This window comes from Neodiprion virginianus, chromosome 6 (genome assembly GCF_021901495.1).
Source record: "Neodiprion virginianus isolate iyNeoVirg1 chromosome 6, iyNeoVirg1.1, whole genome shotgun sequence".
Classification (NCBI taxonomy): Eukaryota; Metazoa; Arthropoda; class Insecta; order Hymenoptera; family Diprionidae; genus Neodiprion; species Neodiprion virginianus.
This window is the reverse complement of record NC_060882.1, coordinates 24,243,709-24,256,136: the sequence shown is the minus strand read 5'-3', so window position 1 is coordinate 24,256,136 and position 12,428 is coordinate 24,243,709. Positions and strand designations below refer to the sequence as shown.

Sequence of the window (12,428 nt, the reverse complement as noted above, 5' to 3'; positions counted from 1 at the left end):
GAATTTTATGTGGACACCCAGTTGCGGAGTAATTATTACCGAGAATACGTCACGGCAAGAAGAGTAAATGCACGGAAGTATGACAGTTCTCATAATAATCTGATAATAATGATGCAGGTGTAAATACAAAGTGAATCAGGGTTATAAGGGAATTCTAAAGGCTTTGATCAAATAGCTAACTGAACCTGACGAACATCGCGATTCTTGGAAAAGGGATATAGTGAAAAAGTTGATGCGAGATTAGTGGCTAAGTTTGGTAGTGATTTCGCGCATACTGGAAACAACCGTGCAACTGCGAGTACAAGCGAAGTGAGTCGGGACAACATTCTTCGATTCTTTAGGTGAGTCTTGCATCCATATTGCATCCAACTAATCATTTCTCGCTGCTGTAACCGCGAAATAATTTACCCCTTTCATCAGTGTACGAATGAGGATTTGCTTTAGAAGATGCGCTGAGCGTTGATGAAGATATTTTCTGAAGATGTATTCTTCAGTGAACGCACTGACCTTGTACTCATCTTTTTTTGCTAGCATTATTCAAACGCGAATCAATGTTTCTCTCCTCCTGTTTCTCTCTCGCACCGCGGGAAAACATGAAACTTCGGTTGTGCATTGCGTGTTATGAAAATATGGGAGTGGCGGCAGAGGGGGGCAGAGCGACTATTTTAAAAACTTGCATTTGTCAGATGTAAAGAAAGGTTAATTTTTGTCGATTTGTGGTTCGCGAAACACTCGTTAGCACAAAATGTATATAAGACGTGGGGTGCCTTATGTAATCTTTTGGACACTGATCGTGGTGTTCGTTTATATAACGTTTAAACAATTTTCTGTGGTTAGAAAATCGAGTCCAGTTTACTTTCGAAAGATCAACAGTAGCCAAATCGATAGAGGAAATTTGTTGAATTTAAATCCCTTTCGATATGTAATAAACACCGACTGCGATACTAGCTTTCTTGTTTGGGTCGTCACTTCGTACGCTGCTGATGTGTCGGCCAGAAGTGCGTTACGCAGGGCTTACTCCGAGTCTGAATTGGAAGAATTGGGAGTTAGAAGAATATTTTTATTAGCATTGTTACACGATGACGTTCAAAATAAAACCCACGTCACCCAAAATGCTATTTTAGATGAAGCACGGCGATACAATGACATTATTCAAGGCAACTTTATTGAGGCATACAAAAATCTTACCTACAAACATGTAATGGGCCTGAAATGGGCTACGCAATATTGTAAAAATGCTTCGTACATCATGAAAATGGATCATGACATTGTAGTGGACCTTTACAAAATTATAGATGTAATAAAAGCAGCCAGTATACCGCATAATATTGTGATGGGTTACGTACTGAGAAATATGAGTCCCATACGCGAACCAATGAACAAATGGTACGTTACTAGGGATGAGTATATTGCGGACTTCTATCCAGACTTTTTATCTGGTTGGTTATATGTAACGACTCTAAAAACTGCCAAAGATTTGGTTGATGCTGCACAGATTTATCCCAAGTATTTTTGGATAGATGATCTATTTCTTACAGGTATCATTAGAGAGGAATTAGGTGTAAAGTTTCACGATATACATGAAATTTATACAACAAATAATGAATATTTGAATTGTTGCTTGAAAGCTCGTACGAAAAAATTCAAATGTGACTTTGCAGTTGGGCCAAACGGTGGCGATACAGAGTTACAAGTTAGATTCAAGGATTTTGCTAAATACTGTAGAAGCAATTGCTTTCCAAGACCTAAAAAATTTTCAGTCAATAATACTTGCATTGTCGCTTGGCACGATCCTAATTTAGGCCGAGGCGTAGCTCAAGTATCTCCCCTCCAATTAAATGTTGTATGACACGTAACTTTGTACACTAAACCAGAACTTATCAAGATTTTTTTAAATAATCTAATGATTAGTTATACGTATTCCTACCGATGACCACGTCACCTTCACTATGGTTTTTTATATAGCCTACGATATATCTGCATTTTAAGTTTATGTCAGTCATTTGAATTGTATGTTGTGTGGTTGCAAATGGTTGCAAATTTGATTTTTCTACAGTAACAAAATTTATTGTTTTTAATGGACTTCATCGATTTCAGATTGAAATATGGTATTTATATTTTGTTTCTAAATGGTAAAACAAAACCTCATGACATGGAATAATTGCATCAAAGCTGCTTCCAGATATTGTTGTCACTACATTAGTTATCTGTGGAAGGATAGATGTTGAAAAAAACATGACATTGACTCAAATTTATATTGAAAATATTTTTCTTTATTTAATTTTTATTTTTATATTACGCAAGTGGAGGCAGAGACTGAACGATTACTGCCTCAGTTTCTTTCGCAGTATAAAAGTTGCTCCTGTACTAAAGTGATCACTGCCAATCTCACGATTTGGTATAGTTGACACAGCTTTACACTGTTTTTGCGTAGGTAGTGTATATCGTTCAATGAGCTCGACTTCACTAAAGAATATATAATCCACTGTAACCCAGCCGTCTTGGTGAGTTGTAGCTTCGTTTTGCCCATTACGATCAATGTGCGAGTAAACGCTTCGAAATTTAAATGGGTGGGTTAAAGAACCAGATCCAAAATTCACATGATGACCATCTAATATTTGTATTTTTTGGAAGTTTTTATTTCGGACATTCACTTCATCCTTTCGAAACTGATTCTTATCGCAAGAGTTCCAACTAGTTTTAGATAACCCTTTCTCACTGTTTTCCAACTGTGAAACAATATTTTACATCACTGTATAAATACATTTAGTTTTATAATTTTATTAATAAATTCTTAATATATTTTATGCCAAGTTACTTTATTATTTTTCAATAAAAGTGTTTGACCTTCATCATGATATTGGAATTAGAATCGTTTGTTCTTCTGAACAGTACTAAGTAGCAACTGAATTTTATGCTTACCATGACTTTGCCTTCACCGCGATTGCGCAGTCTTTTTAACAGTATGCAGAAATGTTGACAACTGTCGGTCACATATAAATGTGGCGGAATAAGTGAATTGCTCAAACTGCGGTGATCCGCTGGCCCTAGAGTTCGACTTTTTCCCATGTATAGAAACGAACCTTCAGTTATAAATTTATACACTCCTGATTTTGGTTGCAAATTAAAATCTCCAGCCAGAATTATAGGATGATATGTCGGGCCTCTTCTGTTACAAATGCGGATGTAATGGATAATTGATGCCCATAGAAATTATTATTTTTTAAAACAATCATTTGGCAAGTAACTCACGACGTATTTTTAATAAAAGCAATTCTCTCCAGTTCAGCTATTAAAATCTGAGTCTGACAGAGTCTGATGTCGTCTCGTTTTGGGTTATAAAGTAAATGTGTGGTGGCAATAACTATCTGTGTTTCTGGACTGTCCTTCAATGACAGCTTGACAATTATAGCAACGTTGTCTCGGTTGAGAATTTCTACGTCTGACTGGAAAAATTCTACATTTTCATACTCAACGAGATCAAATACGTCGGATCGATACATCAGAAGCAGTCCGTCCTTTTTATCGTTTGTGCGCTTCTTGTATAAATGATTATACTTATGTTCTTTAAAGGGTTTTAGAAATTCATTCAGATGGTCCTCTTGCATTTCTTGAAGACATATTACCTTTGAAATAATCAGTGCATGAAATTAATACTTTATAAACGCATTTTGATGTTTCTTTAACCAACTTCAGTCGATGAACACACAGATTAGCATATATTTTCACAAGCCTACGAAAACGAGATGTGCACTCACAGTAGCCTGAGCTTCCAATATTTCTTGTATCAGTAATTTCTTACGAGTTTCCCATTCGAGAGTGCGCTGATTATGATGCTTATATAAGTAACTGTGCATTTCTAAAAGATACTGAGCCAAAATATTGTAAGAAAATAGTCTAATGACACAATTTTTCTCAGAGTTTGGTAAGTTTCGTCCTGAAACAAACCATGGGTTGATTATTTGTAATTAGGATGGAAAAGAAATTTGGGATAATATCTTCATTTCTCTACTTTCATGATATCAGCTTACATATCTGAGAAACAGCATTGAAATATTAAAATCTTCACTAGTTCGACAGCTAAAACGAACTGACTTACCTTCACAATCATAAGACAATTTAATTAATACGTATATACTTTTTTAAACAATTGAACAATTAACAGTAAGATTGAGAATATCAATTGTTACCTAATACATCTTAAGGTACAAACCTCTGCCGACCTTTCTCCATGTTCGCATTGCTTTGTAATTTTGTTGCACTCTACAGATATCATTTGTAGGCATCGTATTAAGATCTGGGTTTGTAGGTGTTGACGAAGTACTTTCGTGATTTTTCAGAGCATCTTTAAAGGTGACAGTGCTTGCGTCATATGATCGATGATCGCTTGATGATCCATAACATGTGTTTAGGTACGGCTCCATAATGGATTTTTCAAATTCTCTGTGCGTACTTTCACTCGCATTAGATTCTATTAAATCGACGTATGTCGAAAATAGGGCTTCCACACCTGATGCTTCCTTGTTAAGATTTTTTATCAATAAATGTTTCAATGGTATTGTCGTCATATGATAAACCTAAACAAGTAAACAGTGCGTCAAGACAGGCTGAATCTTTGTATAAATTTAATATGGACGTTGAGAGGGGATATTTCATTTCTCTAAAATTATTATTGACAAAAGTGTAGGATCAACTTGAACTTCAATTTATTGATGGGTAATCAATACTTACAAATACGTCAGGACTCACCTTTTTGCAATGAAACAAAATGACGTGAATATTTCGTCTGAATGTTTTTGTGACAGTGACAGCTGTTAACAGTGGAGTTACTGGGATCATTTATTCAAATGTAATGCTGTTTTTCCTATTACAGGTGAGCGAAGGATAAGTTACTGTAAAAATTTTTATAGTATTTTTATATGCGGTTGTAGTTTCCTAGAAAAGTGAGGTTATAATATAGCGTACTTTTTCAACATTTAACATTGAAAAATGATTATGAAATTGCTTGGCAATAAAATTACTCAAATTTTTTCGAGAATTATTATTCACTGCCGAGTAATTCCGGGACATCAACAACGTTGTGTCAGAGTTTTAGAAATTATGGTGGTTCTGCTCTTTGTTCGGCGATGGATTCACGATACACGAATTGGCACAAATAACTCGACAATTTTTATACGGTTTAAACTGAAGATTTCATTCTCGAATTTCACTGCTAAACAGTTGCCAGCTTCGTTATGACAATTAAGTAACTGATTTGGGTAATTCCACGTGTTTAAACATGATGAAAAATGGTATTCTTTGACTGTACGGATAACTAACCTCCTCGTGACAGCCTGCGTCTTGGGTACCTCCTCGGAACTGAAAGTAGTCTTTGGCGCGAAAATGTCGGGAATGAATGAGACGTGCGTTTACTGCCGTATTGAACTAACTCGGGAATGATGGAGGTGTTTCAAAACTCACGGAAAGTCATTAAACGGTTATAGAAAACGTATATTTATTGAAATACGTACGGATTGTATATACAAATATGATTTGAATGGAATAAGATTTTCATTAATATAAGTTAAACTAAGCTGTTTCATTGAACCGAATGTTGCAAATTTATTTCTGAAATGCTTGCGGAGGAACTTGTCCCAATTCATGAAACTTCTTAAACGCTGCGAGAGCCATGTCAAAGTTCCATTGCACTTTGGTTAGGCACTCCCTACTCCATTCCAGGTTCATACCAGACTGTTGGCTAAGAGCCATAGCCATTTGCAGATGCAGATCTTGTTGAGCTACTACTGGTTCACTGGATTCTGTTATTTTTGCATTACTATTGTCAGCAGAAATCTCTGTTAGAGCCTGCTTTTTTTGTTCATCTGTCGGCTCGTTTATATGCAATTGTTCATTGCGAATACAAAACCCCGATCCCTGGGGAACTATGAGCAAGCTTCGGCTGAAATAACGTAGTGGTTTTTTATCAGTTTCCACTTCTTGGAAAACCCCAGTTATCATGACTATCATCGCCACTTCCTGCAACGTGTGAAATTTATCGTTAAATTAACGGTGGTTGACATCCTGGTACACAACAAAGGAATCAGTTTTTTAAAGAATTATCTGTGCGATTTTAATTGAAAAATAAATACATAACGACACTTCATTACTATGAGTTAATTTGTTTGGGTGTTTTGAGCATTCTGAAATTAAAAAATACGCATTTTGTATTATATTTTACCGAGCAAAGACTAATGTCCATGGAAAAGCTGTTGAAACAATGCTTTGTTTTTGGGATCTCCGATAAAAACGAAACAATAGTTAATCTGCCTTGCTTCAATAATTTTAGTCTTCTTTCCTGATCGTTCACTCTGAATAAATTTCTGTTGTGTGGCAGGTACTCTTTGAAACTGTTGGCATTGATAAATTAATAATTGATTAATCACAGGAAAATAGCAGGTCTCACTTAAGAATATTATAATGCTGATTGCTTACGTAAGTACCTGTTTAAATTGTCGTGTTTACACGCAATAGTTAAACTAAATGATGCTTGTTCATCATATGCATTGAGCAGCGGTTGACGGTTATTGCTATCGAAAATGAGGAAATATTGATGAAGGAATGCATCAGCCACTTGACGAGTTTCATTAGTTATTGAAAATACTCGTTGAGATACTGGCAGTTTTGATGCATCTTCATCTGCTGCTATCTCAAATCCAATTGGAGGTGGAAGGTTCATGTCATCCTATTTATAAAAATTATTATTTTTTTTTGTATCATCAACAATTTCATAATAAACGTTACAAAAACTCAAAAAATAATTCGTAGTCTTGAAACCATATTTAGGACTTACCAATTTTAGGAGTTTTGGAAATCGTTTCCGAATATCGCTTCAGTAGTCGAAGACAAAAACCAGGAGCAGCCATTGTTAATACAGAAACAGATAAAGTAAAACACTATGAATATCTAACGGTGTCAAATATCACAAACTGAATAGTATTGCTTGCAAGTTATTAAAGCTAAAATTGTTGAAGAAGTTACCTGATAAATTCCTCTGGCCACTGTTTGTATTTGTCACATAAGGGATTACCTAACAATCGAAGTTCTTTCAGCTTTAATTGCTTCAGTCCATCGATTGCTTTCAAATCTCGAATCTGTATGAGAAGTAAATATACTGAAAATTGATGTAAATTCTTTTTCCTTACGAACTCAGATTCAGTCGAGTGCTAAGATATCTACAAAGTTATTTATCGTCATCATATACATTAACGATTTGCAAAGTACTCACTCGATTATTGCTAAGGTGTAATATCGACAGATTCGGTAATTTTGTGTGCAGTTGAGTACCAAGTCTGTCAATATTTTGCAATTTATTGCCGTCCAAGTTTAGTGCTTCCAAGTTTGGAGTGTGCTCACTTATTACATCTATCACTGCCATCAATATTTTGGGTTGAAACAGTGCGCAAAACATATCCTGATACAGATCTGTTTGAGTCATAGAGAAAGGAATTAGAATTGATGCTAATAATGTTATCAATTTATTAGAAACAATAAGAATTTCATGCAACATTTCCATTTAGCTAGATAAATCATATTACCCTAGAAATATTCCTGAGGTACTCTGGAATAATTTCATAAGTTTTAAAGTTACTCACCTTTGTCTCTGTGAAACTGTGATAAATCAAGGGCACTTGCTGCAACATATCGTTTTACAACAGCAATTTTAATTCTATCTTTGAATTGCTGGTCAACTTTGGCTGGTGGAAAATAAGGCCTCACTTTGATAGTCAATTTGGATCCATTATTGGCTAGGATTTGACGGTCGGCTTTCAGCAGTTTATTTGCAATTGTAAATTCGTCTACGTAGAAGGTGACATCATTACCTTCAAATTTGTACTGATACATACAAAATCACAGTTATTAAAGTTCAGTATTGCCTGATAACAATAGAAAGTAGTGTCAGACATTTTCGAAAAAATTAGTAATAATATAATACACAAGATGTAATCATCTACAAAGAATTGCAAGCAAGGCGATGCATATGTTATACAAATAATAAGTATGCAGTAGGGTAGACCTTGTTTAGAGTATTGATGAATTTTTTCCAGGCTGCCTCCCAAATTGGCTACAAATAATTCAAAAACAATCCTCTAAGTTTTTCAAATTTTTATCTCACCTCCTCATGCTGTTCCACATGGGTTTCGTTTTTCCATAATAACAACATTAAATTTTGTGTTCATTTTACACTTTATCTTTATTTTCCAGTAATTGTCATAAGAAAAATCTGTGTTACGTCCGTTAATGGAGTTTACTCCTGAGCGGTAGGAATAAACCGGTTGGCTTCACTTTTACGTACTATGTCAACCAGAAATCAGTATGTGGATTGAATAACGTAGGGTTTATTTGAGATATTACTTATATATTTATTTCGAGGAAGCTCAGATGGCGGTAAAAACGAAGTGTGCTGTATGAAGCTATGTAAGAAGTCTAGATGTGACGTTGTTGAGAGTTAGAATAGGAGTGTCGCTAGAGACTTGAAACGTACGGGTGCAGAAAAGGTGTGAAGATGCTGAAGGAAGGGAATAGAATTTGATGAGTAAGCGCGATAGTGAATACCGTGAGACTAGGTAGAGATAAGAGGACAGGACAGAGACCATGAGATTCATATAAGAACTATGGGAGAGTTAGCGAGTAAGAAAAATAGAGAGAAGTGGTATGCTGGACGTAACATCAGAATCAAACGGGGTATAATTCAAGTATAATAAATATATAATTAACTTCTGTTGAAGATATCTTTCTTTTTGAAAATCGCGTTTTAGATATATTAATCCTAAGTCGCGGTTTTTAGAATTTTTGAGTTGAAATGCATTGAAAATAATTGAAAAATGAAGCTATGAAAAAGAAAAAAAATATCCTCAAAACAATGCTAAATATATTATTGTTTTTGAATTATTTGGAGTCGATTTGGGGGGCCGCCCTGAAAATATTCATCAGCACCCTGAATAAGGACTAGTCTATTTATGTAGCGTGCTTACCATAATTGGAATAAATGTGTCAGGTGTTAAATAAGAAGTTAGAACGTCAAGCAAATATTCTTTGTTGAATGTAGAGGTATTTGAGATATGAACTTTGTAACAATTGGCTGGAGCTGCTTGTAAATTCCTATATCTGTGATCATCGACTCCTCTGGGAGGCACGGGACTATTCCTTCTTGTTCTAGGCCGACTGAAATTTAACGCAAATATTTTAAATGACACTTCTACTTATAACAATATAAACCATTTAGTGCACTGGAAGTATAAATTTACCCCATGCCCCTTGCATTGCCCCTCCACGCCACGCCAGACCGGCCGCCGTTTTGCCTGACTTCGTTAGACATCTCGGCATCATCGTCCAAGTGTCGTCTCAGTCCAGCTTCTAAGTCTCTTTGTCTGTCCCTATTGTGCCTTTCGCCTCGACCTCCTTTGCCAATCCTTGACGTTTTAAACGATACCCTTGGCGCGGAGTCACGATCAGAGTATAACGTTCTGTCATCGTGACCTAAGGAGGACAAAACGGTTAATGAAAACTGACTTATGTATCCCTAACTTGTTCAAAGAAATCCTGAAGTGTCGGTGTGTGTTACAGAGGTTGCATACAATCATAAGTGAACCATTAATCTATGATAAGAGCAGTGAGGTACTGACGTGTGCTCAAAAAATCGTGCTTTTTTACCCCTAGAGTATACTAAATTATATTTAAATATATTCAAAACTTACGCACTCGTTTCAAGCAAAATTAACCTCTTCTTAGTTAGTATGATTCCATGTTGTATAAAGAACAATTTGTAAAAAAGGAATACTTACCGTAGTATTGTCTTCTTTCGGAGTTATCTCGTCTTTGCTGTGGTTGATGGTTATTCCAGCCACGACCTTTGCTATTTTTTCTGGGCATTTTGGTTCAAAACAATTACCCTGTGCACTCGGAAAAACCCCGTGTCTGACAAAATTTTCCACTTTTCGTGTTGGGCATAAAGCAATGTATATGTAAAGTCAACTTCTCCAGTATAGACTGTTGTTTAAGCAAATACGCGGCCACGAAATATAGTTTAGCAGGCTGCCACTGGAGTGCGCGACGAGCCTCGTGGTGTTGAATCAGGTCATCAAATTTAATAGCGAATACAGAGGTTTCTCTTGGCGAATACACGTGTCGTATCGTTCACCGATTCTACAACCGTGTTTTGTCGTACTTGTGGTCAATTTCGAGGATTGCCGTATACTTAAATACATTATAAGTAACGTCGTGGTAACTGCTTGGTAATCTTTACCTCAAAAGTTAACGGCAGCTTCGCGCTGCTGGCTGCCGCGGCATTTCGTTGCCCGTGAAAATCTAGCCTAAAACTGCGCAGTCTATCTGTATTTAGTCTATGCTCTCAGGTGGTGCTTACAATGACAGTTCTGCTGAACCTATGATTTTTAACCTCTAATGGAATCCAGATCTGGAAAAATTTACTTCAGGTCATAATCAGATTACTTTTGACCTAAGAAAAAAGCATAAAATGTCGTTATACGAGGGCATCAGGTTAATTTCGGACAAGCAAACCGTTGTTCTTGACATTGGAAGCGCATATACTAAGTGAGTGTACAAGAGATAAGTAATCATTAATTAGTGAATTCTTACCAAGCTTGAGACGATACTTAGATTCATTACATCACCAGATATGGATATGCTGGAGAGTCGGTACCTCGCGGCATAATAAAAACTGAAGTGAAATGTCCAGAATCTGGGAAAATAAGGAAGGTATTCTCTTACGAGGATTCACAGGACTTGTATCAGCTTCTAGTCGAATTCATTCACTTACTCTTCTTCAGGTAATTTTTAAATCATTATACACCATTTACAAATTATATGATTGGACAAATTCAAAAAAAAAAATCTCGATGGGACCAGTACTGATGCAATTTGTTTCAATTTATAGGCACGTTGTTGTCAGTCCCAAAGATATAAAAGTAGTTATTGTTGAGTCTGTATTGACTCCGACAGAATTTCGAGATACTTTGGCTAAAGTATTTTTCCGACACTTTGAAATTGGTTCCTTGATGCTTGCACCTTCCCACTTGGTTGCTGTTAGTACTTTGGGAGTTTCTACAGCATTGGTATTAGACGTTGGATATAAAGAAGCAACGTTGATTCCGATTTACGAAGGTGTACCAGTTCTCAAGGCATGGCAGGCCTTGCCACTGGCAGGACACGCGGTCCATGAGTAAATTGAATATTTCAGGTTTTTCTAATCTGCTTAAACGATGAGCATCGTATTCAATATTAGTATCTGTTGCTTACAGGTGCATAAAGAAAGAATTGAAAACCATCCTGCCTAACGACGGCAGTGACGTTGAGAAAACAATTGAAGATATCAAAGTTAGAACCTGCTTTGTTACCACAATAGAGCGGTCTCTCAAATTGCAAACTGATGAACCACCAATTGCACCTCCATCAGTCAAATATCCTGGAGTCAAAACCATAACTGTACCCGGATCAGTACGTGAAAAAGCTTTTGAATTATTGTGGGAGCGAGACAATGACAATTTGAGTGTACCAACCATGATACTAGATGCTATAGTGAAGGTAACCATTATGTACTAATAATGTGAATATTAGATTGATTAATTTTATTAGATTTCTTTCCAAAAATGTGACCGCTTACCAATTATTCTGTATTTTATTGTTCATTGCAGTGCCCTGTAGACATGAGACATCCGCTTGCTGAAAATATTCTGCTGATTGGAGGAACGACAATGGCAAAAGGATTTTTGCCACGTTTGAAATCTGAACTTTTGACATTACTGAAGAGTAACTTATATTCTGAGAAATTAAAAATAAGTACAGTCAAGTTTCATAAGGCACCAAGCAAAGCTAATTACACAGCATGGCTTGGTGGTGCTATATTTGGTATTGCAGACTTGCCACTACGTTGTTTGACGAAAGAAAATTACCTCATGTCAAACAGAGTCCCAGATTGGGCAAGCTTAATTGATAATCAGAAATCAGACTCATTGATAAATAGTATGTAAACTATTATGTCTACCTAATTCGTAAAAAAATTAATCTGATACCTAATGTTCTTATAAAGTTCCAATTTTCAACAGTGAGGTAGTAACCCAATTAAAAATCGTCACTCAAAATTAATGTTTTTTTTTTCTTGCATAGAATTTACTTTATTCTATAATGTCACAAAACGGTTTAAAATGATATGGTGGAACGAGATGGTCTTATTTTTAGCAGTCACGAGGAACTTCAGATGCCTGTAATGTAAAATATATTTAATAATTTATAATTCGTATAATAAAGAAATTGTAAGAATAAAAAAAATCGATCACATTCATACTTTGTATCAAACTAATTTCATCTAATTTTGGTTCGACCTAGTTATACATGTTTTATTGCAGAGAAATGTGTACGTACACCCACTGAGA

General features: G+C 35.8%; 4 protein-coding genes across 9 annotated transcripts; 2 read left to right on the top strand and 2 right to left on the bottom strand.

Annotated features, from left to right (window-relative positions):
• The first annotated feature begins 658 nt into the window (after positions 1–658).
• LOC124307135 (beta-1,3-galactosyltransferase 5) lies at positions 659–2,583 on the top strand. Its single transcript, XM_046768560.1, has one exon. The coding sequence runs from the start codon at positions 746–748 to the stop codon at positions 1,847–1,849; it is 1,104 nt and encodes a 367-aa protein (XP_046624516.1). The 5' UTR covers positions 659–745; the 3' UTR covers positions 1,850–2,583.
• LOC124307131 (protein angel) lies at positions 2,256–5,455 on the bottom strand. Of its 6 annotated transcripts, none has more exons than XM_046768552.1 (7): positions 5,320–5,420; positions 4,750–4,892; positions 4,214–4,577; positions 3,759–3,937; positions 3,253–3,626; positions 2,923–3,169; positions 2,256–2,729 (listed from the first exon to the last, which is right to left on the bottom strand). In XM_046768552.1, the coding sequence occupies exons 2-7, from the start codon at positions 4,837–4,839 to the stop codon at positions 2,325–2,327; spliced, it is 1,659 nt and encodes a 552-aa protein (XP_046624508.1). In that variant the 5' UTR covers positions 4,840–4,892; positions 5,320–5,420; the 3' UTR covers positions 2,256–2,324. The 6 variants fall into 6 exon arrangements, with proteins under 6 accessions (XP_046624508.1, XP_046624507.1, XP_046624509.1 ...); XM_046768551.1 differs by having other exon boundaries at positions 4,750–4,935; positions 5,320–5,385; XM_046768553.1 differs by having other exon boundaries at positions 4,966–5,363.
• A 24-nt stretch (positions 5,456–5,479) lies between these two features.
• LOC124307129 (nuclear RNA export factor 1-like) lies at positions 5,480–9,996 on the bottom strand. Its single transcript, XM_046768547.1, has 10 exons — positions 9,822–9,996; positions 9,285–9,516; positions 9,012–9,201; positions 7,632–7,872; positions 7,265–7,461; positions 7,018–7,130; positions 6,830–6,866; positions 6,480–6,721; positions 6,218–6,386; positions 5,480–6,015 (listed from the first exon to the last, which is right to left on the bottom strand). The coding sequence occupies exons 1-10, from the start codon at positions 9,907–9,909 to the stop codon at positions 5,602–5,604; spliced, it is 1,923 nt and encodes a 640-aa protein (XP_046624503.1). The 5' UTR covers positions 9,910–9,996; the 3' UTR covers positions 5,480–5,601.
• A 170-nt stretch (positions 9,997–10,166) lies between these two features.
• Positions 10,167–12,333, top strand: LOC124307134 (actin-related protein 10). Its single transcript, XM_046768559.1, has 5 exons — positions 10,167–10,590; positions 10,674–10,826; positions 10,934–11,218; positions 11,298–11,580; positions 11,691–12,333. The coding sequence occupies exons 1-5, from the start codon at positions 10,514–10,516 to the stop codon at positions 12,024–12,026; spliced, it is 1,134 nt and encodes a 377-aa protein (XP_046624515.1). The 5' UTR covers positions 10,167–10,513; the 3' UTR covers positions 12,027–12,333.
• Positions 12,334–12,428: the final 95 nt, after the last annotated feature.